Here is a 21,642-nt window from a genome sequence, read left to right as displayed (position 1 = left end):
TGGGCTGCTGGGCGGGGGTACGGGTGTGCGCATGCACATTTATGTGTTGTCACGTTGGACAAGGAAGCGTGCAGCCTTTATCGGGGCCGAGAAATTATGAGGCGGAGGAGGAGAGGGGCGGGCGGCACCAGGTGGAAGTGGAGTGGTGGTGGGTGTGTCGGATTCCTCGCGGTCGCAGGCCAGGGTGGTACCGGACTACTTGGAATTAACTGCAGGTAGGCCGTATTGGTCATCGTTCAACTACTCCGATGCCACGTCGAGTGCACCGCAAAAGATGCAAAATGTTGCGAACTGGACGTGTCCATTGGGTCAAAGCACATGCCCACACTATCTTAAAGGTTAGGTTTCTAATATTGCTAATCTTATTTAGATATATGTTAGAATCTATGTGTACTCAAATTTGAAACATTAGAAGCTAAATCTATTGTCAAATTTCCCACTTCTGTTTGAAATCCTATCGTTCCTTTAGTTTTTATTGATGTGTTCCGTACAAGTGTGCTAGCCAAATGATATTTCAAAATCTAAGCACAGCTGGTCAGCTGCAACTTTTATGTTTGGAAACATAAGTTGACCAGTTTTTTGGTACGAATAATTCGGGCCGTCCAAATGGGCCAGATAGCAGCTCATTTCGATTTCGTTACTCTACATTTCTAAGAGAACATTAGATGCACATAAGCTTAGCCCAACAGAAATATTTGGGTCCAAGAGACATTTTAAGCCGTATATGGCACAGCCGAAAACTAGGACCAACTAAAAAGGCAGCCCATATCAATTCCATCCTACTCCGTTGCCGAAAACTTCACGCGCAAAACCCAACAGGCCTGTTTGGCTTGTGACGCAGTAAGCCAGGTCAAATTTTAGTCACACTGATTTAACTAGCGTCTGATTCAAAGCTAAAATTTAATCACGTTGAAATAATTTTTGCCATGGCTGTCTACCGTCAACTAACTAACCACCCGTGTTTTGAGCATGGCTACCAAATTTTATCTTGCTCACGCAACCAAACGGTTTTTTAATCAAATTTTGGACTTTGACCCTAACCAATATTTATTTGGCCAGGACTGCAACCAAACAGGCCGGAACTTCTCCTCTCAGGTCAAAATCTAAAATTAAACATATCTCAGTCTATTTGCACAAATAAATAATATGTAGTTATATTTATTAATTTAGCATTTATATCCAATATATGGTGTACCAAAAAGCTATTTTCGACACACGGTATGTCGAATATGTCACTGTTGCCCGTATTCGACACACAATGCTGTATTTGACACATCGTGTATCGAAAAACACTTTTTCAGTATACGATCATGTCACATCTGTTTTTTATACACGTCATGTCGGTACCAAAAATATTTTTAGCATACGGTGTACCGAATACGGCACTGTTGCCTGTATTCTGCACATCGCGTGCCGAATACAGTCTATTTTCGACACACTATATGTTGAAAATGATTTTTTATATGATATACCGAAACTAAATTTTTCGGTACATGATGTATCGAATACGAATACTAAATTAATAAATAATATTACTAATTTTGGATTTTTGCCTCTCCTTCTCATCATCGTTGCCGCAGATCGAACGCCAAAACCCTAGCTCCCCCGCTCCATCTCCGTCGCCGGCCACACCCTCCAACCCTTCCCTTCGTCTACCTGCGCCTGCGGGGGCGGACGAAGCCATGGACAGCGCCCTCGCGAGCGCGGCGGCGATCGCCGACCAGCGCCAGAAGATCGAGCAGTACCGCCACATCCTTGCCTCCATCCTCACGTCCTCCCCGCCGGACATCTCCCAGGCCAAGCGCTTCCTCGACCACAGTAACGCCCTCTAATCTAAACCCTAACCGTGGATTTTGACAGATTTTGCTCCTGTTTTGCTGTTAACTGTTGGTATTGCTGTGATTGTAGTGGTGTCGGACGAGATGCCGCTCGTGGTGTCGCGGCAGCTGCTGCAGACGTTCGCGCAGGACCTGGGGAAGCTGGAATCCGACGCGCAGGAGGAGGTCGCCCACTACGCGCTCACGCAGATCCAGCCGCGCGTGGTCTCGTTCGAGGAGCAGGTAGGCCACCTTGGTTTCCTCTTGCGAATGCTACCTCAATGTCCCCAGATAACAATGAAGTAGCTGCTCTATATTGTACTGAAATTAGTTCGCCGAGATGGTTCCGAATGTCAGTTTTTATTTTTGCCTAATTTTTAGCAGTTTGTATTGTAACGGACTAGTTGTTTCTGCATATTCATCGTAGAATGCTGTGCTACACTGATTTGAAAATTTGAGTAATGTTAGTAAAGGGTTCATGCAACACATGAAACTGTTCGCCATCATGCTAGGTATTGTTATTTCTGTATAGTTTTAGAGTTTTGCCTAAATTAACTGGTGAAGATAAGAGCATATTTTTAAGGCCAGGGAAATGTCGATTATTTTCAGTCTGTCCCGCTAAGTGTTATCGTTTAGTTGATGATAGTTAGAGACTAGAAAGTTCGACATGTTAGAATGATATGGTTTATGGTTATCATCTTTTTTTTATTTGCTGTATTATCTGAGAATCTTTGGTCTATTAAACCCTGAATTTTTAGGGACGCAGATAGTGAATGCTTAATAATCTGTGGCATTGCATTTGATTGGGCAAGTCGGGTATCGGTGGCTTTCTTCGTTTTGTGTGGCCTTGTTTCCATTTTCCACCTCTTTTGTTGTAGCTTTTGTTCATCATGAATATGCTCTTGTACATTTTAGACAGAAATTTATACATCAATAGATTGCTTCTATAGCGTTACTGTTCAACCAATCTCCTGGTCAATTTGAAATTTATACTTTTTGCAAGGCCTTGATCCCTGTCAAGCTGCTGTCAGCAGCTGGTATAAGTAGGAATTGGGGAGCAATGCCCATTCCTTTGGACCATTTATAGCAATCAATTACATGCTTAACCAAACGATGGCAATTACATCAACAACACTTTATTTGGTTCACTCCTTGTTATTTTCTGTCAATGTCAATTGCACTAAAGACATTTGTAAAGTGGTGTTTGCTTGGTATGTCCAGATATTCTGTGATAGCAATGATAGAAGTCGAAGAAATGTGTGCTCATTTAAAGAAATTAAGCTTTGAACTTGTAAGTATCTGATCTGTTCGATGCTAAATGTGGCAAGGAAAAAGTATAAAAAACTTATGCTAGATTTCTAGTCACATTCATAGAAGGAAATTCTCCTGTGATTTTATGTTATAATGCTACTGTTGTATTAGTGTCTACAGACATTCATATCTCACATGATGTTTGTTTCTATGAGTTTGGAGCTCGTGAAATAACCTGACTAGTTTACTCTATATTTGAACCTTGTTGGTATTTTGTAGAGAACTGCTGTAACAATCTTTATATCTAAGGTGGCTGATTATGTATGCACAGGTGGTTGTGATTAGAGAGAAGCTTGCAGAACTATATGAGTCTGAACAACAATGGTCAAAAGCAGCGCAAATGCTCAGTGGAATTGACTTGGACTCAGGAATCAGGTAGAAAGTGACTTTTGTCTCGACTCTTTCAAATGTATAATGGAGTTTTACATGTTGATATGGAAGTTCTGACCTGATTCTTTTGATCAGGATGCTTGATGACACCAACAAATTATCCAAGTGCGTCCAGATTGCACGACTCTATTTAGAGGTTAGTGCTGTTTGGCTGTTCTTAATTTCTTATCATCAATGTGTAGTGTTTGCTCGACTTACGTGGTTATGCATTTTCTTTTAGGATGATGATGCAGTGAATGCTGAAGCTTTTATCAACAAAGCTTCATTTTTGGTCACCAACAGTCAGCAAGAAGTTCTAAACTTACAATACAAGGTTTGCTATTTCAGGATTAGTAAAAGTCTGTTTGCATTTGAGGACGAAAGCTTAATTTTGCTTGATTATCCCGTATCTTTTCAAGGTCTGTTATGCAAGGATTTTGGATCTGAAAAGAAGATTCCTGGAAGCCGCACTTCGATATTATGATATCTCTCAGATTGAACAACGCCAGATTGGAGACGAGTAAGAGTTTTTTTCCCCTTCAGCAATATGTTTTCTGTTCTTCGCAACCTTAAAAAAATTGTTTTACATGGTTATGCGTTGTCTTACTGGTAACTAGTTTCTATCACTATGCCCTACGTTCTATGTTTTATACAACAACAACAACAAAGCTTTTGTCCCAAGCAAGTTGGGGTAGGTTAGAGATGAAACCCACAAGATCCAACTAAAAAGATGATGATAAAATAATAATAATAATAATAATAATAATAATAATAATAAAGGTACTAGTAATAGTAAAAAATAAAGTAATACCGGTACAAGTAGACTGAAGTATAAGTTATGGTTCTGGCACGTGGATTGCTAACTTCCATGCACTTCTATCCGTGGATAGTTCTTTGGGGACTCCTCCAGGTTTGGTCGACCCCTGCCTCTTTTCATTCTATGTTTTATATTTCGCTAATTTTATGTGTTCACTATTTCATACTCAAGCAACATTTTTATGTTGTGCACAGTGGTTGTGTGATTGATCAAGCAAATTATAACATGAGCTACGGTTGTTGCTTCCTGATTTTCTCCTAAACTGCAGTAAAGTGTCATTCTGATAGACCCTACTTTGCATATGGTGCCAGAGAGATTGATGAGAATGCTCTGGAGCAAGCTCTTAGTGCTGCTGTGACGTGTACAATATTGGCCGGTGCTGGTCCACAACGCTCTCGTGTTCTTGCTACGCTGTACAAGGTATCGATTTTGTAGGCTCATCTCAATGTCCTTGGATTACATGCTATTACTGCCTACCCTCAGTTGTGTTATACAGTAGGGAGCAACGGAGTACAACTTTCTAGAGACATTACATGTTATTGCTTCACTCTACTCAATCGATTTATAATGCTTTGGACAAATGGGCTTGTTTATTTCAGTTAGTAACCAACATGAGTTGCAGCTTAGCTTACTAGTTTAGCGCACCTTAAATATTCGCTTCTCCTTACCTTTTCTCTGTCAAGGTGGTGAAACAAATTTATTAATCAAGGTTTTTTATGGCTTTTCTCGTAATTATGTGTTGAATTAATGGAAGTGGTGTCAGCTGGGTGGTTTTAGGCCTTGTCCAATGCAAACCAATTCACATTTCAGGTCTTCTAATGAGTAGATGTTTTGGTCTTAACTTTGAGGCCAGCAGTCCACACTTTCTTGTTTCCACCATGTTTAATCTATTTTTTTAATGCGTTTCTTTTACATATTACTCATCTTGGTTCCAAATGATGTTTAAATTATGACTTTGGGATGTAACATTACTTTACTATGTCCCTTTCAGGATGAAAGATGCTCGAAGTTGAAGATATACCCAATACTGCAGAAGGTTTGTGATACTAATGCTACCCCAGACCTTATAATGCGGAATGTAATTTCTCCTTACTGATAGTCTCTGTTTCCATTACCCAAATGTTCAGGTTTATCTTGAAAGGATTTTGAGGAAACCAGAAATTGATGCATTTGCAGAGGAGCTAAGGCCGCATCAAGTTTGTGAACCTGCACACCGTCCTTTCAAGATCTCTTATCTATGGTGTTCTTGATAGTTTGTTTTTTTTATCAATCTGCAGAAAGCTTTATTACCAGATAGGTCCACTGTGCTTGACCGAGCAATGATTGAACATAATCTCCTTAGCGCCAGTAAACTTTACACAAATATCAGGTTAACTGAGTTGACTAAGTTTACTAAATTCATTATGATCCATTCATGCTAACCAACCACCTTACTTATGCAGCTTTGATGAGCTTGGGGCATTATTGGGCATTGATCCAAGGAAGGTAGGTCCCTTTGTAGAGATTTTTATTATTTTATCTTCATATCTTCTCAACCCTACCGTCAATCTGGTGTTGCTTTAAGTTTTTTTTTTTTTTTTTTACCAGGAGCTGCAAAGTTTTGTTTAGACTAGCATCGGTCTAGCTTCTGCTTCTAGTTTCAGTATCTGATAATGTACAATTATAGATTTGCTTTGTTGCGTCACAGATACATGCGTGTTTTTCTTAATCATCATATGCGTGGTACTGAACAACTGGGTTGTAGATGAATCATTCATATCATGTGTCCTGATAGGATCCAGATTCCTGTGTGTTCCACAGTTTTCCAAATTTGATCCTAATTACCAATATTTTGATACTGACAGGCTGAGAAGATAGCATCTCGGATGATTTATGAGGATAGAATGCGGGGTTCAATTGATCAGGTACTTGATTGATTTCTTCTTTTCTTGAGATTAAACTATTTGATGTTGAAGCATATGATTCTGCTATAGCTTTACCCTTGCATTTATTGTGATTTTAACTATGTTCGCCCTCACATTTTCTGTTGGTTCACAGGTTGAAGCTGTGATACATTTTGAGGATGACACGGAAGAGCTACAGCAATGGGACCAGCAGGTTAGTTTGGCCGTTCACGCTGTTCTCTTCTACTTTGCGTTTCATGTAGTGGAAAGGGGGAATCACACAGACACTTTGCACTCACATTTTCCTCCACAAGTTTGTCTCCACTACTACCTGCAACTTAACACTCACCAATTATTATTATTGTCTAGAAAACTATCCAACCTACTCGGTTGTACTTGCTTGATACTTGCAGATTGCTGGACTGTGTCAAGCCCTGAACGACATCCTTGACAGCATGTCAAGCAAGGGAATAGCTATACCTGTGTGAATAAGTATACTCATCCTGTCGCTCCGATGGTACTTGTAGAACTGCTTTCACGCCTCCAGGGTTAAACATTTTGTACAGTATTCTGTTGCAAATGCTTTTCATGTGCTTTTGGAACCATATTTACCATAAAACCGCCTGATGCGAAATATGGAGGGAGAATATTGTTTAAGTTATGTGCTCCAGGTTTTCAGTGGGTTTAGGTACTTGATTAAATGCGTCGCTGGACTAGGGCCGCAGCAGGACCATGTATCAAGAGCATGAACTGAAATCCATACTGGTTTCCGGTGGTACTATATTTCTGTCCCGTGCTGTTCTATGATTTTGTTTCCTCTACGTTGTCGTTCATCATATTCTAGCATGCACCAGCTGGGTCAATGCTAAGTCAGTTGTCTTGCATTCAACTTTTCAGTTTAGCTCCGTGATGTTTAATTCATTTTAGTTTAGTCAGTTGTCTGGACCGAGCCTGGACTGCCTCATTCTCCGTACCGTACGGGGTTGCCTGCCGGTACGATCGGATGCCTTGCGAAAGTAGTACATCGAATGAAAGAAGATACTTGGTTCAGAGTTTTGGAAGCAGAGATACTTATTTGTCACACGCCGGCAGCATAGTCACCTAGCTACAGAGCAACACTGAACTCTGAAAACTTATTTGCTCATTTACGGTACATTTCATACAAGCGGGATCATGCAAGTAGGTACGCTTATACACTAGCAGCATAGTTTAGCGGGTACAGAACAATGCAGTGAACACATAACGAGCTACACAAGTCCACTGGCCCTCTATGCGAGTGGAGGTGACTGGCCCTCTATGCGACTGGAGGCCTCCATTATTTGTACGGCGCGGCGGCCCTATAGAACACTGCTCGGCCACTCCTGAACACGCCGCCCTTACTAGCACTATAGAGCTTCTTCAGTTACTTGGACAAGTGATACGACGGCTCGTCACCTTCCTCTTCCTCTTCTTCCCTTTTTGGCTCATCACCACCACCCTCTTCCTCCTCCCTCTCTTCCTCTTCTTGCTCTCTCCTTGCCCTTTCTTCCTCCTCCCGCTGCCTTCGCTCCTCTTTCTCTCTCCTTACCCTCTCTTCCTCCTCCCGCTGCCTTCGCTCCTCTTTCTCTCTCCTTGTCCTCTCTTCCTCCTCCCTCCTTTGCTGCTCCTCTTCCTCTCTTCTTGCCCTCTCTTCCTCCTCCCTCCTCTGCTGCTCCTCTTGCTCTCTTCTAGCTCGCTCTTCCTCCTCCCTCCTCTGCTGCTCATGCTCCCTCCTTGCCCTCTCTTCCTCCTCCCTCCTTTGTTCCTCCTCTCGCTCCCTCCTCTCCCTTTCCTCCTGTTCTCCCCTCCTCTCTTCCTCCTCTCGCTTTCCCGGTCCCTTCCCACCCCCTTCCTCCTCCTCCCGCCGTCTCTGCTCCTCTTCCGCCTTCTGCTCCAGCTCCTCGGCGCATGAAATGCACGAAAGAATGGTCGAGTCGCGTTGCGCTGACAGCAGCTGCTCCACGGCCGACGAGTTCGCCTGGCCCAGTGACATGGCCAATACCTCCTTGTCGATGGCCTGCAGCACCGATCGCTTCCCGGCTAGGAACTGCGGGTGGTTCTGCCCCATGTCGGTGTTGAACCCGACGAACACGAACGAGTCGTTGTTGAATGACATTTGCGCCATCGGGTGGAACCTCGGCCCCACGAACACGTCGCCTTCCTTCACCCGGAACACTGAGTTCCGGCACCGGGGGCCTCTGTCATCGCCGCGGCCACCCGGTTCAGCCCACCCATGGCCATGGCAGCCTCTTCTGCTCTCGCCCGACGGGCTGCTGCTCGGGCAAACCGTCTGCACGATCCCTTCCCCGTCGGTCACGATGGCGATCTCTGTCGCCTTCGGGTTCCAGTGAGGGCCCATCATGGAGCCCTGCAAATAGATCGATGAAAGAGTGTTGTCATTCGCGCAAGAACCAATTAAAGGACTATTAAACGCGGCAAGCTCGTGCTAACCGTGGTCAGGTTCACCATGAACATGCCGATGTTGGAACCGTGCAGAGTGTCGAGGTCCTCGCTGGTCATCGACCGGCTCCACCCGTAGCAGTTCTGGACGTCAGGCTTGCCGGAGTAGAAGTTGAAAGCCTTGCTCTTGGACTTCTTGCCCTTGCCCTTGTGCTTGTCCTTTTTCTTGTTCAGGAACTCCTCCGGGTCTCGGACTCCCAACAGCGCATCAACGATGTCCTCCCTCCAGTCCGACTTCTTGTCCCCTTTCTCCTCCGGGTTGTAAGGTATGATCGATGGCGGTCTCGTCGCCGATTTGATCGCTTCCGCTACTTCTCGTTGAACCTTAGGAATTGGAAGATGAGATCGTTTGAATTTGTTGATCGCCAGACATGCATATGCACAATTATGATCTTTCCACTTACCCCAAAACCCAGCCGAAGAACTTCTACGTCGAATCCTTTGAGCAGGTTACTGACGCTGGAATAGGCTTCCACCGTCGGCTTCTACGTTGATATAAAACAATCGAAGTAAGAACAAAAAGGTCAGCTAGTACAAGCTAGCTAGGAATGCCAACTATGTGAGGAAATGTTGTTCTTACCGAGGGGTCATCTGCGTTGATGCCCTCGCTAGTAAAGATGGCATAGATCCGAAGACGCTGTCTCGTGGCGTTGGGGTAGCTCTGGATGTACAAGATGGTTCCCTGCTCCAAGTTGTAGACGTCTCCCCGCTCAACTTCCAGGGAACTTTGTTCACTGTTCCCTTCTTCTATGTAAGTAATCTTACCCCGCCCTGTACCACAAATCACGATTTCATAACGTTGGTCACATTAACAGTATACTCCTAAGCGAGTGCTCTATTTGTTTATGTTCCCTTTTGTGCTCAAAACTTTCTTCTACACGGGAGATAGCAGGTCAAGTACGTGGTCGTAGTTGGCCCTAACAAATATGGAGCAGATTGCTTAGGTGCATAGCTCATGTAGTAATGTAGTATGACACCTACCGCTGTGAACGTAGAACACCATGTCGGCGTGCAGCTGCACGGGCAGGAATAGTGCGCCGGGATCCATCGTGATGAAGTGCAGCTGGTACGCGGTGCCCGCCGCGTCGGCGACGTCCACGGCCATGACCGTGCCGGCCTCGCTAGCGGCCACCACCCTCCGCCTCTCCTTCTCCACCACCTGGCCACCGACCGCAGCGCTCTGCCTCCATCTTTCGTTCGCCGCGGTCGCGGCCGCGGCCGAGATGGCCAGCAGCAGAACGAGCCACCGAGCAGTCGCCACCGCCATGTCCCCAGTTAGCTACAGTATTTCGTTGCCCCTTCCTCGCGCGAGCTGTGGTTTGCGAAGCGGTAGAGCGCTTGGGCGCTTGATAAGCAGCTAGGCAGGGCGGCAGGGGGTGGTCTGAGCGGCGCGACGTGGGAGGCCGTGGCAGTGTGTCCCTGCATGGGCGAGACGTGGCGTGGTCACGACGGAAGGTGGTGGTCACTGTAGTGCCGTGGCTCCTGAGGTGTGCCCGGCCGTCAGCCACTTGGCCCGGGCTGCGCGCTGAGGTGGACTGCTCACTGCGGTCGGATATGTTCGAACTTTGAGACTTACCCAACCGAGCGTATGATGAATTAAAATTACAATGCTGATGCGCGTACGTTTGAAGCTTATCCAACTGCGCGACAAAAACATTCAGAACTGATACTCATGTTTCAAAGGGTATTAAAAAGTGAGTTTGATGCAAGTTTTCGCCCAGTTCTCCCCGAATTTTCAATCTCGAGTCGAGCGTAGTTTCAAGTCTCACGAAAATCTAACAGAAACATGCATGGATAAAAAGAGGTGGATATGGTTCAGCACATCAGCAAAGCATATGTTTCAGGCTATTTGGCAGATGAACTATGAGTTGCAAATAGAAGTCCTAACACTTCTTTGTACTTGGTGGTTTGCACGGAACAAGGCTAACGCAGGTGAAAAAAGCTACTCATCTGATGAGGTATCTATAATTGTTGCTAAGCATATTTCAGATTTTAAAGAGCTTGAGAAACAGGACAAAGTTGCAGCGGCAAGAGTGAAAAATAGATGGTCTAAGACAGAAGGTGTGTGACCGAAGGCAAACTTTGATAGTGCGGGATCAGCAAGGGATGGGCCGGAAAGCTACATGCGTGGTCAGACGCGCTGTCGGACTGATTTCAAGCCTGGGCATCGGTAAGATTATTTTGGAGTCGGATTCGGAAAATCTTGTATCAGCATTGAAGAGTATGATGTTGATCGGTCATCGGTTGCCGTGTTAATTTGTGAGGTTAAAAACCAATGTTTCTTAGGCTTAAAAGATGTTTAAGATAGTGTTTGGTTCGTAGGATTAGATGAGACGTAACAGATTTATTCTGTTTTTAAGCTGTTTGGATAGAGAATAGTGAGATGTAATGGTTCAGAATTAGTGAATATTCTTTAAAGATTCGGGACGGAACGGTTTAAAAAAATGGTGGAACGTAGTTGTTTCACTTCACTTTGAACGTAATACTAACGGTGTGCCCGATATATCAAAATAGATTTTGTTCTATCTCACCTACCAAACAAACATCTATATATAAATAAAATTATTCTATCCCACCTTGCTCTCTAAACAAATACTACCTAAATATCTTTCTGTTATAGAGAGTCGGTTAGACCAATTTGCTTGTTTACTGCTTCAATCTATTAGACCACCTAGCAAAACGTGAGCTCAAGTTACCATCCATCCTCCACTCAGTCTATTAACTGAAAAGAGTCCACCTTCTCGTACCATAGCAGCAAGCATCAGAAACTCATGATCTCCATATTATGACTGCCTAGTTTGGCAGTCAGCAATTGAGTGTGATTTTTTTTTAAATTAAGGATAGTGATATTATTAAACGCTTCAAAGCCATGAAGGAACATAAAGTTAAATTGTAATTTTTTTAAGTACTTTGTAATTTTTCTTAATTAGTTAAAACTTCTCTACTATAAATAATTTATATTTAAAATTTACGCTACTATGTACTTCTCGTATTTTGAATTAAACAGTTTTTTTTAATACTGAATATATAATTGCTAAATATCCGCCACTGGCTGGGTTAGGGCTTGAGACGCATCAATGGATTGATATTGCCCCGGACTTTGTGTCGTGTTGGTTGGCTAGCGATTTGGTTGTGCTGTCTGGTTAATGGAACAATTATGTTCCTTTAAGAGAGGTGGATATCGAGCTATCAGCAACGGCTCGACTCAACGATGACCCTCCAAAGTGTCAGAGCTTGTTGAACACTATTTTACATCAAAATTCTATCCAGAGAAGCGCAAATTATGCTGCTGTTAAGACCTCACCTGAATGGATAGGGGATATCTGAGTTCAGGGAAAGAGGCAACACTGAGCAGCAGTTTGTGACGTACCAAAATCCATCGGAGAAAAAAAAAACGCACTGAGCGACATGAGAAAACAACACAGGATTTCTGCTCGTGGGCGCGCGGATTCGTGAGCATTTTTCGAGTTACGTGCCACGACAAGGCAAGTAGGCAAGCGAGCAGGGTTGATGTGCCGCCGGGCGAGCAATTTTCGGGGCCGCTGCACGTAGCACGTCGCCCGCCGTGCCGTGCGTGATTGATCGCATGCCTTGCTCCGATGCGGTGAGCCTACTGCACGAGCTTCCTGTCCCTCTCTGCTCACTTGCCCGCCCCGGCACGTTCCCTTCTTGCGCACTGAGTCAAATTGATCTGCTTGAGCTGAGCACTGTTACCACGCCAGGGCGTGAGGGATCAACCACACGGGCTGCTCACTCGGTTTGCTGCTCCGCCTCTGCAGCGTCTTCGCGGTAGCCAGGCAGGCCGCCTGTCGCAGTGCCTCCTGCATCTACGGACGTGGGAAGCTAGACAAGAAGGCCGGTGGGTCTGGCGTCGTGGAAGAGAAGGCTGGATGTTACTACGAGAAAATTGTTGTGATACTGAACCTTTCAGTGGTCAAGAGGTATGGGCCGAAACACGGGAGCGCAGGCCTAACACTCGATACCCAGAAGTCATTTGGGCCTAAGTAAGAGTGAGCATAACCGGAGACCGTTAAATAGGGGATCGTAGTCGTGAGGGAGAGGCATGGATGTACACGGCTCTGAACCCCTCTATTGAGTCTTCTTCAACCCCTGTTCTTCCTTTGAACCTTCTAAACTCCTCCGAATTCCTATCCCAATCTATTCAAACCTTCTCGCTCGAGTTGTATTGTGACAACAAGTATCAGAGCAGTGACGATCATGGCGGAGTTACTAGAGTACATTGCACGGTCGCAGTACGTCACACGTGAGCAGAAGAAGACGACGAAAATGGAGTAGCAAGTGACCGAGGTCGCTAAGGTCTTGGTGAAACAGGCCAAGGTCTTGGTAGGGTTGTCAGCGTCGAATGCGTCGATCATCAAGTCGGTGGAGGAGATGGTACCGACGATGAAGGTACTTACAAGTTGGAAGCCATAAGTGGACGTGGCGGTGAGTGGTCTCCATGGCGAGCTGCTGGAGTTGAAGACTCAAGTACAGTAGATCGACGATGAAGCGCAAGTCAATGCGATGAAGTTGAATCGACCCCCTGTTCTGCCTCTACCATCGAACCTCAAGAAACTGGAGGATCATCGATCCGTTGTTGAGGGTGGTGATCTCGGGCCGAGAGGCCAAGGCATCGAACATTGCAACCGGGGAAGGGAATTTGGGGAATTTTTTCCCCAAATCCAACCCCGGTCAAGGGTACACTCTCGTTCTCTGATGCCATGCCACCTGCGTCTTCATATGATTCTTCACCGCGTGGTTTTGGCGGATATCACACTGCCTTGCCACGGATGGATTTTCCTACTTTTGATGGGGATGGGCCAAAATCTTGGGAAATCAAATGTGAAGCCTATTTTCGAGTTTTTCCGAGTACACCCAGATTGTTGGGTTCAATTGGTCACCATGCACTTGAGAGGAGGGACAGCCTTGCGGTTGCAAGCCGTTCAGCACACCGCATGTTCAATGGATTAGGAGCAGTTTACTGTAGCTCTCATCAACAAATTTGGGAGGGATGAGTTCCAGTTAGTTCTTCAATTGTTCACTCGCATTCGTCAAACCACTAGTGTGTCCGATTACACTGAGCGATTCAACACTCTGATGCACAATTTGCTGGCACATCACGAGTCCTGGGAACCCATGTTTTTTGTTACGCAGTTCTTGAATGGATTACGAGATGAGATACATGTTGATGTGGTGTTACATCGACCCAAATCCTTGGATACTGCTATTTCGTTGGCCACTTTGTAGGAAGAGGTGTTGGATAACAGCCAGCGTCGTGAACGGAAGGTGGAGTAGTCAACGGGGTATCACGCTCTGACGCGCACGGCTCTGCCGCTGCCCTTGCCACCGAGCGAACGTCCATGTTCTGGTTTGACAGAATGCCCAGAAGATCATCGAGGCCGCTTGGGTGGACAACCAGGACGATCGCTTGCCCTCTCTCTGAGCATACTATCATGCTAGAGGTCTTTGCTACCGTTGTCATGAGCGGTGGTCGCCTGATAACAAGTGTGCGGCCACAGTTTAGCTGTAAGTGGTCGAGGAGCTCTTGGAGATCTTGGCCCAGGAACCAACATCTCAATTGGAGTTGGCAATGGGGAGAAGTGGGGAGTCTGACTTTGGCGGCGACACTCTGATGACTATCTCCAAGGAAGCACTGGATGACACTCAGAATGGTCGGACGGTGCGCTTGCAATGAGAAATCCAACAGGGAATGGTCTCAACGCTTGTCGATTCAGGAAGTTCCAATTGTTTCATCAGTGAGGCATTGGCCCAATGGTTGTCTGGTGTAGTGCGCTCTTCTCAGCCTGTCAGTGTGAGGATAGAGGATGGCGGCCTGTTGGCTTATCAGTATGAAATTCATGCTTGCCATTGGTGGATCCAAGGTAACTCTTTCTGTTCACACATGAAGGTCCTGCCACTGGGTTGTTACGATGTGATTTTGGGCATGGATTGGTTGGAGCCTCTTAGCCCGATGACTGTCCATTGGGTTCACAAAACACTATCATTTGTTTATCAAGGGCATCAGGTGACATTGCAGGGAATCAAGCCTCAACTTGCAGACCGTGCTATGATTTCAGGCGGAGTAGACAAGGGAAACTGATGAGATACCCCAAGAGGTTGCACAATTGCTTCAACTCTTTCAGCATTTGTTTTAGGAACCGCAAGGGCTCCCACCCAACAGACCCTTTAACCACTCAATTCCACTGATTCCAGGCACAAAACCTATCAATGCACAACACTACCATTATAATCCTGCCCAGAAGGATGAAATCGAGCAACAAATCAAGGAGATGCTCACTCAAGGTATGATTCAACCTAGCTGTAGTCCTTTTGCTTTTCCAGTCTTGCTACTAGGAAAAAAGGACAGCTCATGGCGGTTTTGTATTGACTACCGCCAACTGAATGCGATTACCATTAAGAATCGCTACCCTCTGCCCATTATTGACAAGCTTCTAGACAAATTGGTCGGCACTTGTTGGTTCTCTAGGTTGGATTTGCACTTAGGGTATCACCACATCCGAATGACACCTGCGGATGGGATGAAAACTGCATTCAAGATGCACCATGGACACTTCGAGTTCAAAGTCATGGCATATGGACTGACCAGAGCTCCTGCAACTTTCCAAAATCTCATGAACACCATTTTGGGGCCGCTACTCCGCAAGGGAGTTCTCGTCTTCATCGACAATATTCTGATTTATAGTTAGTCCCTGTTGGCGCATGCCTAGCTACTGCATGAGGTCTTCTCCATTCTGGACCAGAACTAGCTTCACATCAAGCAATCGAAGTGTGACTTCGGCCGCCATTCTCTGACTTATCTCGGCCATGTCATTAGTATCGCAAGTGTCTCCACAGAGAACAAGAATGTGTAGGCTATGCAAGATTGGCCTCATCCAGCATCCACGTGTGAGGTGCGGGGATTCTTGGGATTGGCGGGCTACTACAGGAAGTTCGTTCACCATTTCGGGATCATCAGTTGCCCTCTCATTGATCTATTGAGAAGCTTGTTGTTTTCTGTTGGGCTGATTGTGAGGAAGCTGCTTTTTAGGTGCTAAAACATGCCTTAGTCACTGCACCGGTTCTTGCCTTACTAGTCTTCTCCAAGACTTTTGTGGTAGAAATGGACGCATCTGATAATGGCATTAGAGTAGTTTTGATGCAGGACGATCACCCTATTGCATACCTGAGTAAGTCATTGGGAGTGAAAATCAGCAATGATCAACCTATGAAAAGGAGTGCCTTGCGATTCTCATGGCGGTGGATAACTGGCGGGCGTATTTGCAGGCTGGGGAATTCCTAATTCGCACTGATCAGCGGAGCTTGTCCCATCTGCAGGAGTAGTGATTGACTATCCTGGCAACTCAAGGTAATGTCTAAATTACAAGGCATCCAATACAACATCGTTTACAAGAAGAGCAAGGAGAACACTGCCGCTGATGCATTATCGCGCTGCATTGACCCAAGTAAAACAGAATTGTTGGCTATCTCTTATGGAATTCCAAAGTGGGTGGCAGACATTGTGGCCGGTTATGCAGTGGATCCTCAGGCTCAGGCGTTGCTGACCAAACTTACTGTGAATACCATGACAATTCCCCATTTCTAGGTCTAGCAAGGTGTCCTCAGGTACAAAGGGCGCATATGGGTTGGTCAGGACCCGATAATGCACCAATTTTTGCTCTAGGACATGCATGCTAGCGCTATTAGGGGACATTCTGGCGTGCAGGTGACTTACAATAAGAGTCGCAAGCTATTTGCATGGCTGGCCATGAAGCAGGATGTCAAGCGCTTCGTGGACTCTTGTCAGATCTGCAAGCAAGCCAAGCCAGAGCACGTCTGCTACCCCAGGCTCCTTCAACCCCTGCCTGTCCCGGACCAGGCGTGGCAAGTTCTCTATTTGGATTTCATTGAGGGCCTTCCACGGTTGGCTACTTTCAATAGCATCATGGCGGTTGTCGACAAGCTAACGCGGTATGCGCATTTTATTCCATTAGCTCACCCCTTTACTGCTTGGCAAGTGGCGTAGGCGTACCTCACTAGTGTCTACAAGCTCCATGGCCTGCCTCAATCGCTGATTTCGGACTGAGACTGCATCTTCACAAGCAACATGTGGAAGAAACTGTTCAAGCTTGCGGATACCAAATTGGCGATGAGCTCGGCCTATCACCCGCAAACCAACAGCCAGACAGAGCGGGTGAAACAGTGCCTTGAAGCTTATCTATGCTGCTTTGTTCACTCATGCCTGACCAAGTGGTACTCTGGGTTGGCGCTGGTAGAATCCTGGTACAACACGTCTCCGCACTCAGCGCTCTGGTGTTCGCCCTTTGAATCTCTGTATGGACATAGTCCCAGGCACTTTAGAGTGGTCAATTCGTCCGTGTGTCTTGATCCCAGCTTGAAGGAATGGACCCAAGAATAGAGCTTGCACACTCCTTGCTCCGCCAGCACCTGCAGCGTGCCGCTCAAAGGATGAAACAACAGGCCGATGCCAAGCGCTATGAAAGAAGCTTCAACATCGGTGATCGGGTCTACTTGAAACTCCAACCGTATGTTCAATCCTCCATCACCGATCGTTCCAATCATAAATTAGCCTTCCAGTACTTTGGCCCCTTCTTGATTGTGCAGAGAATCGACACCATGGCCTACAAGTTGTAGCTACCGGTGACCAGTCAGATCCACTAGGTGGTCCACGTCTCCCAGCTTCGCCACGCTCTGCCTCTAGCCATGTCCAGTACACCCTGCCCGCTGGAGCCTTTGCCGGATGGTACGGCAACGCCGGAACCACAACGCATCCTCCAGCGTCGTCTGTATCAATCCAAGGTGATTGAACAAGTGCTGGTCCAACGGGCGGGACAACCAGAAGGGCTGGCGACTTCGAAGCCGCTCTCGTAGTTGCGTCACCGCCATCTACACGCACCGGCTTGGGGACAAGCCGGACTTGAAGGGGGGGGGGAGAATGTTGGAGAATGTCGCGGTGCCTCTTGCATCTACGGACACGGGACAAAGGAAGCTGAGCAAGAAGGCTGACGGGTCTAGCGGCGTGGAAGAGAAGGTTGGAACTGATGGTCAAGAGGTACATGCTGGAACACGGGAGCGTAGGCCCAACACTTGATACCCAGAAGCTATTTGGGCCCAGTAAGAACGAGCCCAACCGGAGACCGTTAAATAGGAGATCATAGATGTGAGGGAGAGACATGGATGTACACGGCTCTGAACCCCTCTATTTAGTCTTCGCCTAAACTGTTCTTTCTCTGGACCTTCTAAACTCCTCCGAATTCCTATCCCAATCTATTCAAACCTTCTCGCTCGAGTTGGATTGTGACACCGCCTTCTCAGTTCTCACCCAAAACCATGATCGCCTTGTCTTAGTCAAAACTTGCTGCGCGAGCTGTATAATGTTCCAACAACATATCCGGATGAACATACAACTTCTGCGTAGCTATTCAAATATACGGATGAGCATACAACTTCTGCCTAGCTATTCAAGAAAAATCAAAGTACGAGTCACTAACGTACAAATATGACTCGATCTTGGCAGGACAAGCAAACTTACACACTCAAGATTTACTGGTACGAAAGCAGCAAATTTACAGAATCGACAACAGGTTTACATTTTTAGTAGTGTAGTTACCCGCGGCCCAAATTTGTGAAACTCTCTCTCTTGAAATGTTCATCAAAATCACCCACGGGTCTCTAGTCCCAGACACTGCAGAATTAGCCGGATTCGGCTGGGTGGATTACTGCTTCTCGTGATTCCGATTTTTATGTGGATTTTTCATGCACCTGGGCTGACAAACTAACGTGCGATCTCCAATTGAGAAATGCTACAACAAATCCAAATTCATAACCAGATCATGTATTGACTACGTACTAGCAGTGCAGGCCACTTGAATGCCACCCATCAAGTAGCTACTCACGGTTGACTACTACTCAACTCCATGGACTTCTTATGCTGATCACGTCCATCTTCCTTGTCCTCGCAGTCGCCACCGCCGAAGAGCTTCTCGGTGTCCTCCAAGCTCCTGCCCCTCGTCTCCGGCAGGAAGAAGAACATGAACACCCATCCGGCAGCGGCGATGCCGGCGTAGACGTAGAAGCTCCCGGCGAAGGTGATAGCCTTGTAGAGCGAGATGAAGGACATGGTGATGGCGCCGCTCATGATCCGGTTCATCGCCGTTCCCAGTGCGCAGCCCTGTGCGCGCAGCCGCAGCGGGAAGATCTCCGAGCTGTACACCCACGCGATCGGGCCCATGCCGATCGAGAACGACGCCACGAACGCCAGCACCGCCGCAATGCTCACGCCCGCCAGTGGCGTCGCCTGGCCCGCCGGGAGCTTCTCGATCTTGTGCAGCGCCGAGGCCAGCGTCACGAGCGAGACCACCATCCCGCCCGCGCTGGTAAGGAGCAGCGGCCTTCGGCCGACGCGGTCGAGGAAGAACGTGGCCACCAGGATGAACAGCGTCTTGCACGCGCCCACCGCCATGGTGGCGCCCAAGGAGTTGCTGTCCGAATGAAGCCCGGCCTTATCGAACACTCGCGGGCTGTACAGCACGACGGAGTCGATGCCTGAGGCTTGCTGGAAGAACTGGAGGCCGAGGCAGGCGATCAGTATGCGGCGGACTGGCGGCGTCGGGCGGAGGAGCAGGTCCCTCCACACCCCCTCGCCATGGGTGCCTTTGTTCTTGCGGGCGATGACTACCACATCGTCGTTGTCGCCAACGCCCTCCGGGATGCCGACGGTCCTCTTGATGTCAGCGAGCCGCTCCTCGGCCTCGGCGGGCGAGTCGGATGTCTTCGCGAGGACGCGGCGCGCGTCGCCGATGCGCCCCTGCATGACGAGCCACCGCGGTGACTCCGGCATCGCGAGGACGCCCACGGCGAGGAAGATTGGCGGCACGGCGCCGGCGAGGAACATGACGCGCCAGCTGAGGTGCACGGGGAGGCTGTGGAAGGCGTAGTTAGAGACGTAGCCGAGGAGGACCCCCGTGTTGATGAACACCTCCGGAAAGGACGTGAGCAGGCCGCGGGCCGACGTGGGGGCGACCTCAGCCGTGTAGACGGGCGCGATCATGAGCGCGTAGCCGACGCCGACGCCGGCCACGAAGCGGCCGAGCATGAGTATAGCGTAGCTCGGGGCGAGGCCCATGATGAGGGCGCCCGCGAAGAATATGGCGGCTGCGAGCACCATGGTGTACCGCCGGCCGATCCAGTCGGACGTCAGGCCCGCCGCGAGCGAGCCGACGAGCGAGTAAATGTTGATGATGCCGGCGAGGATCTCGATCTGCGTGTCCGTGATCTTCAAGTCCTGCTTCATGAATAGCTGCGCTCCGCTCATCACCGAGACGTCTGCTCGATCGCGCGCGCGCAGAAAAATTATGGTCAGAACCTGACTATATATTTAAATTTGCACACATTTTGATGCTCGCGCACAGTACATAGCGAACGTGCGTATGGCATGATATCAGGTGCATGGAAGTGTATGCGTGTGTACGTACCATAGCCGAGGAGGATGGAATTCATGGAAGCCAGGACGGCGCAGGCGAGGGCGTACTTGTTGAGGGGAGGGCGCTTTGCCGGCGCCTCGGCCGCAGGGATGCCGTCGGCGGCGTCCTTCGACATGGTGAAATGGAGCCGGAGGAGAGGTAGGAACGGAGTGGGTGTTGGATGTGACTCTCGGCACACTAGCAGTGTCCAGTGCCACTGTCTCCTCTCACACTCTGATGGCTGCTCTTCGTTTGCAATCTACCACCCTGCATACCTGTGCGGCTATATATTGATATTGTCGAGTAGAAAATGCTGTGCGAATCTGCGAGATGGTCTTGACTTGTGGTCAGCTGGTTTCTGCTTAGCGTACAATGGCTCTAAAAGGCCGTTTTTTCCTTCCTTTTTTCTGTCTGTGACCGAAAGTTGTAAAATTTGTGTACAACTGTGGTTGAAATTTGAAAAACGTATACACTGTCATATATCAACTGGGCTAACTGTGATTGAACTGCAGAGGGTCTAGTTGTGCAGGGTATTTTCGGCATCCAGCTATTTTAAGAGCCTGGTCTCACTGAATTAATAACTGGAATCTTTCTACACTAGAGATAATTATGGTCATGCTCTGAGATATGTATTTGATCGACTTCCCCGATCTAGTAGTACAAAAAACTAGTATTTCAGAAGATCAATCTTACGTGGCCGAAAGATTTGAATAGTAGTAGTAGGACAATTTCGTAGCCGTGACACTGGTTCTCCGTGAAATGCTTGACTCCCAATGGTGCCACGTATCGATCTCTCTGCATAGTCATCATGCATTAATATTCAGCACCTTAGATCATGCTCCATCAACCTAGGGGCCGAGCTCTCCACTCGATCAATGAAGACTACATGAAACGTACGTTGTCGCTTTTACCAAATTTATCAACACGTTATTCCAGATAAAATGTTTAGAAAATAACGGTTATTTTCGTGAATCAGATATCGAATACGAAGAGAGACACACGTGATGTATACAGGTTTAGGTATCTAGTTGGAGTAATACACTATATACTGTGTTGATAATTATGTATATGTATTCTCTCAAGAATAGCTAACATGGCTAACCGGTTATAAGAAGTAGATCAGATCTAGTCTAATCTAGAGCTAAATTCATTGAGTTCCTTCTACATTAAAGTCCTAATGCTTACCTCAAGTAGCCGGAAAAAAGAGCCTCTCCTAAGGGATCTGGGTTCCCGCCTTATATAGGCGTGATGTACCGCATCATATCCATCCGTAGTTGATAAGGAGTTATTCTTGTTGTCCAAGTAGATAAATATATTATGAATACTAGTCTTCTCGAGTTAGGTAAGCAATCGAGACCTTCTTAGTATACACTTTCTAGATTTTGGGAATATCAGATACCGCAGGTTTGGTTCCGTAATATCCAAAGTTGTCAAGCACACAACATACCTCATCCATATATGGTGTACTCCTTATGTGTATATACCAT

The 21,642-nt window shown here is 47.1% G+C and overlaps 3 protein-coding genes across 3 annotated transcripts; 1 reads left to right on the top strand and 2 right to left on the bottom strand.

Moving 5' to 3' along the window:
• The first annotated feature begins 1,557 nt into the window (after positions 1-1,557).
• On the top strand, positions 1,558-6,978 carry LOC133911822 (COP9 signalosome complex subunit 4-like). Its single transcript, XM_062354244.1, has 14 exons — positions 1,558-1,818; positions 1,909-2,060; positions 3,400-3,503; positions 3,594-3,654; positions 3,739-3,831; positions 3,917-4,017; positions 4,626-4,734; positions 5,306-5,350; positions 5,442-5,510; positions 5,592-5,683; positions 5,757-5,799; positions 6,159-6,218; positions 6,352-6,411; positions 6,611-6,978. Exons 1-14 carry the CDS (start codon positions 1,683-1,685, stop codon positions 6,683-6,685), a joined length of 1,200 nt encoding a protein of 399 aa, XP_062210228.1. The 5' UTR covers positions 1,558-1,682; the 3' UTR covers positions 6,686-6,978.
• A 343-nt stretch (positions 6,979-7,321) lies between these two features.
• On the bottom strand, positions 7,322-10,329 carry LOC133911821 (vicilin-like seed storage protein At2g18540). Its single transcript, XM_062354243.1, has 5 exons — positions 9,657-10,329; positions 9,256-9,446; positions 9,080-9,160; positions 8,667-8,999; positions 7,322-8,583 (listed from the first exon to the last, which is right to left on the bottom strand). The coding sequence occupies exons 1-5, from the start codon at positions 9,940-9,942 to the stop codon at positions 7,600-7,602; spliced, it is 1,875 nt and encodes a 624-aa protein (XP_062210227.1). The 5' UTR covers positions 9,943-10,329; the 3' UTR covers positions 7,322-7,599.
• A 7,754-nt stretch (positions 10,330-18,083) lies between these two features.
• On the bottom strand, positions 18,084-20,437 carry LOC133911820 (polyol transporter 5-like). The gene is made up of 2 exons (XM_062354242.1): positions 20,168-20,437; positions 18,084-20,018 (listed from the first exon to the last, which is right to left on the bottom strand). The coding sequence occupies exons 1-2, from the start codon at positions 20,289-20,291 to the stop codon at positions 18,586-18,588; spliced, it is 1,557 nt and encodes a 518-aa protein (XP_062210226.1). The 5' UTR covers positions 20,292-20,437; the 3' UTR covers positions 18,084-18,585.
• Between the last annotated feature and the right edge of the window lie 1,205 nt (positions 20,438-21,642).

Source organism: Phragmites australis, chromosome 3 (assembly GCF_958298935.1).
Source record: "Phragmites australis chromosome 3, lpPhrAust1.1, whole genome shotgun sequence".
NCBI lineage: Eukaryota > Viridiplantae > Streptophyta > Magnoliopsida > Poales > Poaceae > Phragmites > Phragmites australis.
The sequence above is the reverse complement of the archived record's forward strand: the minus strand, read 5'-3'. Positions and strand labels throughout refer to the sequence as shown.

Coding starts and splice junctions, on each gene's coding strand:
- LOC133911822 (XM_062354244.1), top strand. CDS start 1,683: ATGGACAGCGCCCTCGCGAGCGCGGCGGCGATCGCCGACCAGCGCCAG. Junction 5,511..5,591: donor AGGAGCTAAGGCCGCATCAA/GTTTGTGAACCT, acceptor ATCAATCTGCAG/AAAGCTTTATTACCAGATAG. Junction 6,219..6,351: donor TGCGGGGTTCAATTGATCAG/GTACTTGATTGA, acceptor GTTGGTTCACAG/GTTGAAGCTGTGATACATTT.
- LOC133911821 (XM_062354243.1), bottom strand. CDS start 9,942: ATGGCGGTGGCGACTGCTCGGTGGCTCGTTCTGCTGCTGGCCATCTCG. Junction 9,161..9,255: donor TCAACGCAGATGACCCCTCG/GTAAGAACAACA, acceptor ATATCAACGTAG/AAGCCGACGGTGGAAGCCTA. Junction 8,584..8,666: donor TCATGGTGAACCTGACCACG/GTTAGCACGAGC, acceptor ATCTATTTGCAG/GGCTCCATGATGGGCCCTCA.
- LOC133911820 (XM_062354242.1), bottom strand. CDS start 20,291: ATGTCGAAGGACGCCGCCGACGGCATCCCTGCGGCCGAGGCGCCGGCA. Junction 20,019..20,167: donor TTCCATCCTCCTCGGCTATG/GTACGTACACAC, acceptor GCGATCGAGCAG/ACGTCTCGGTGATGAGCGGA.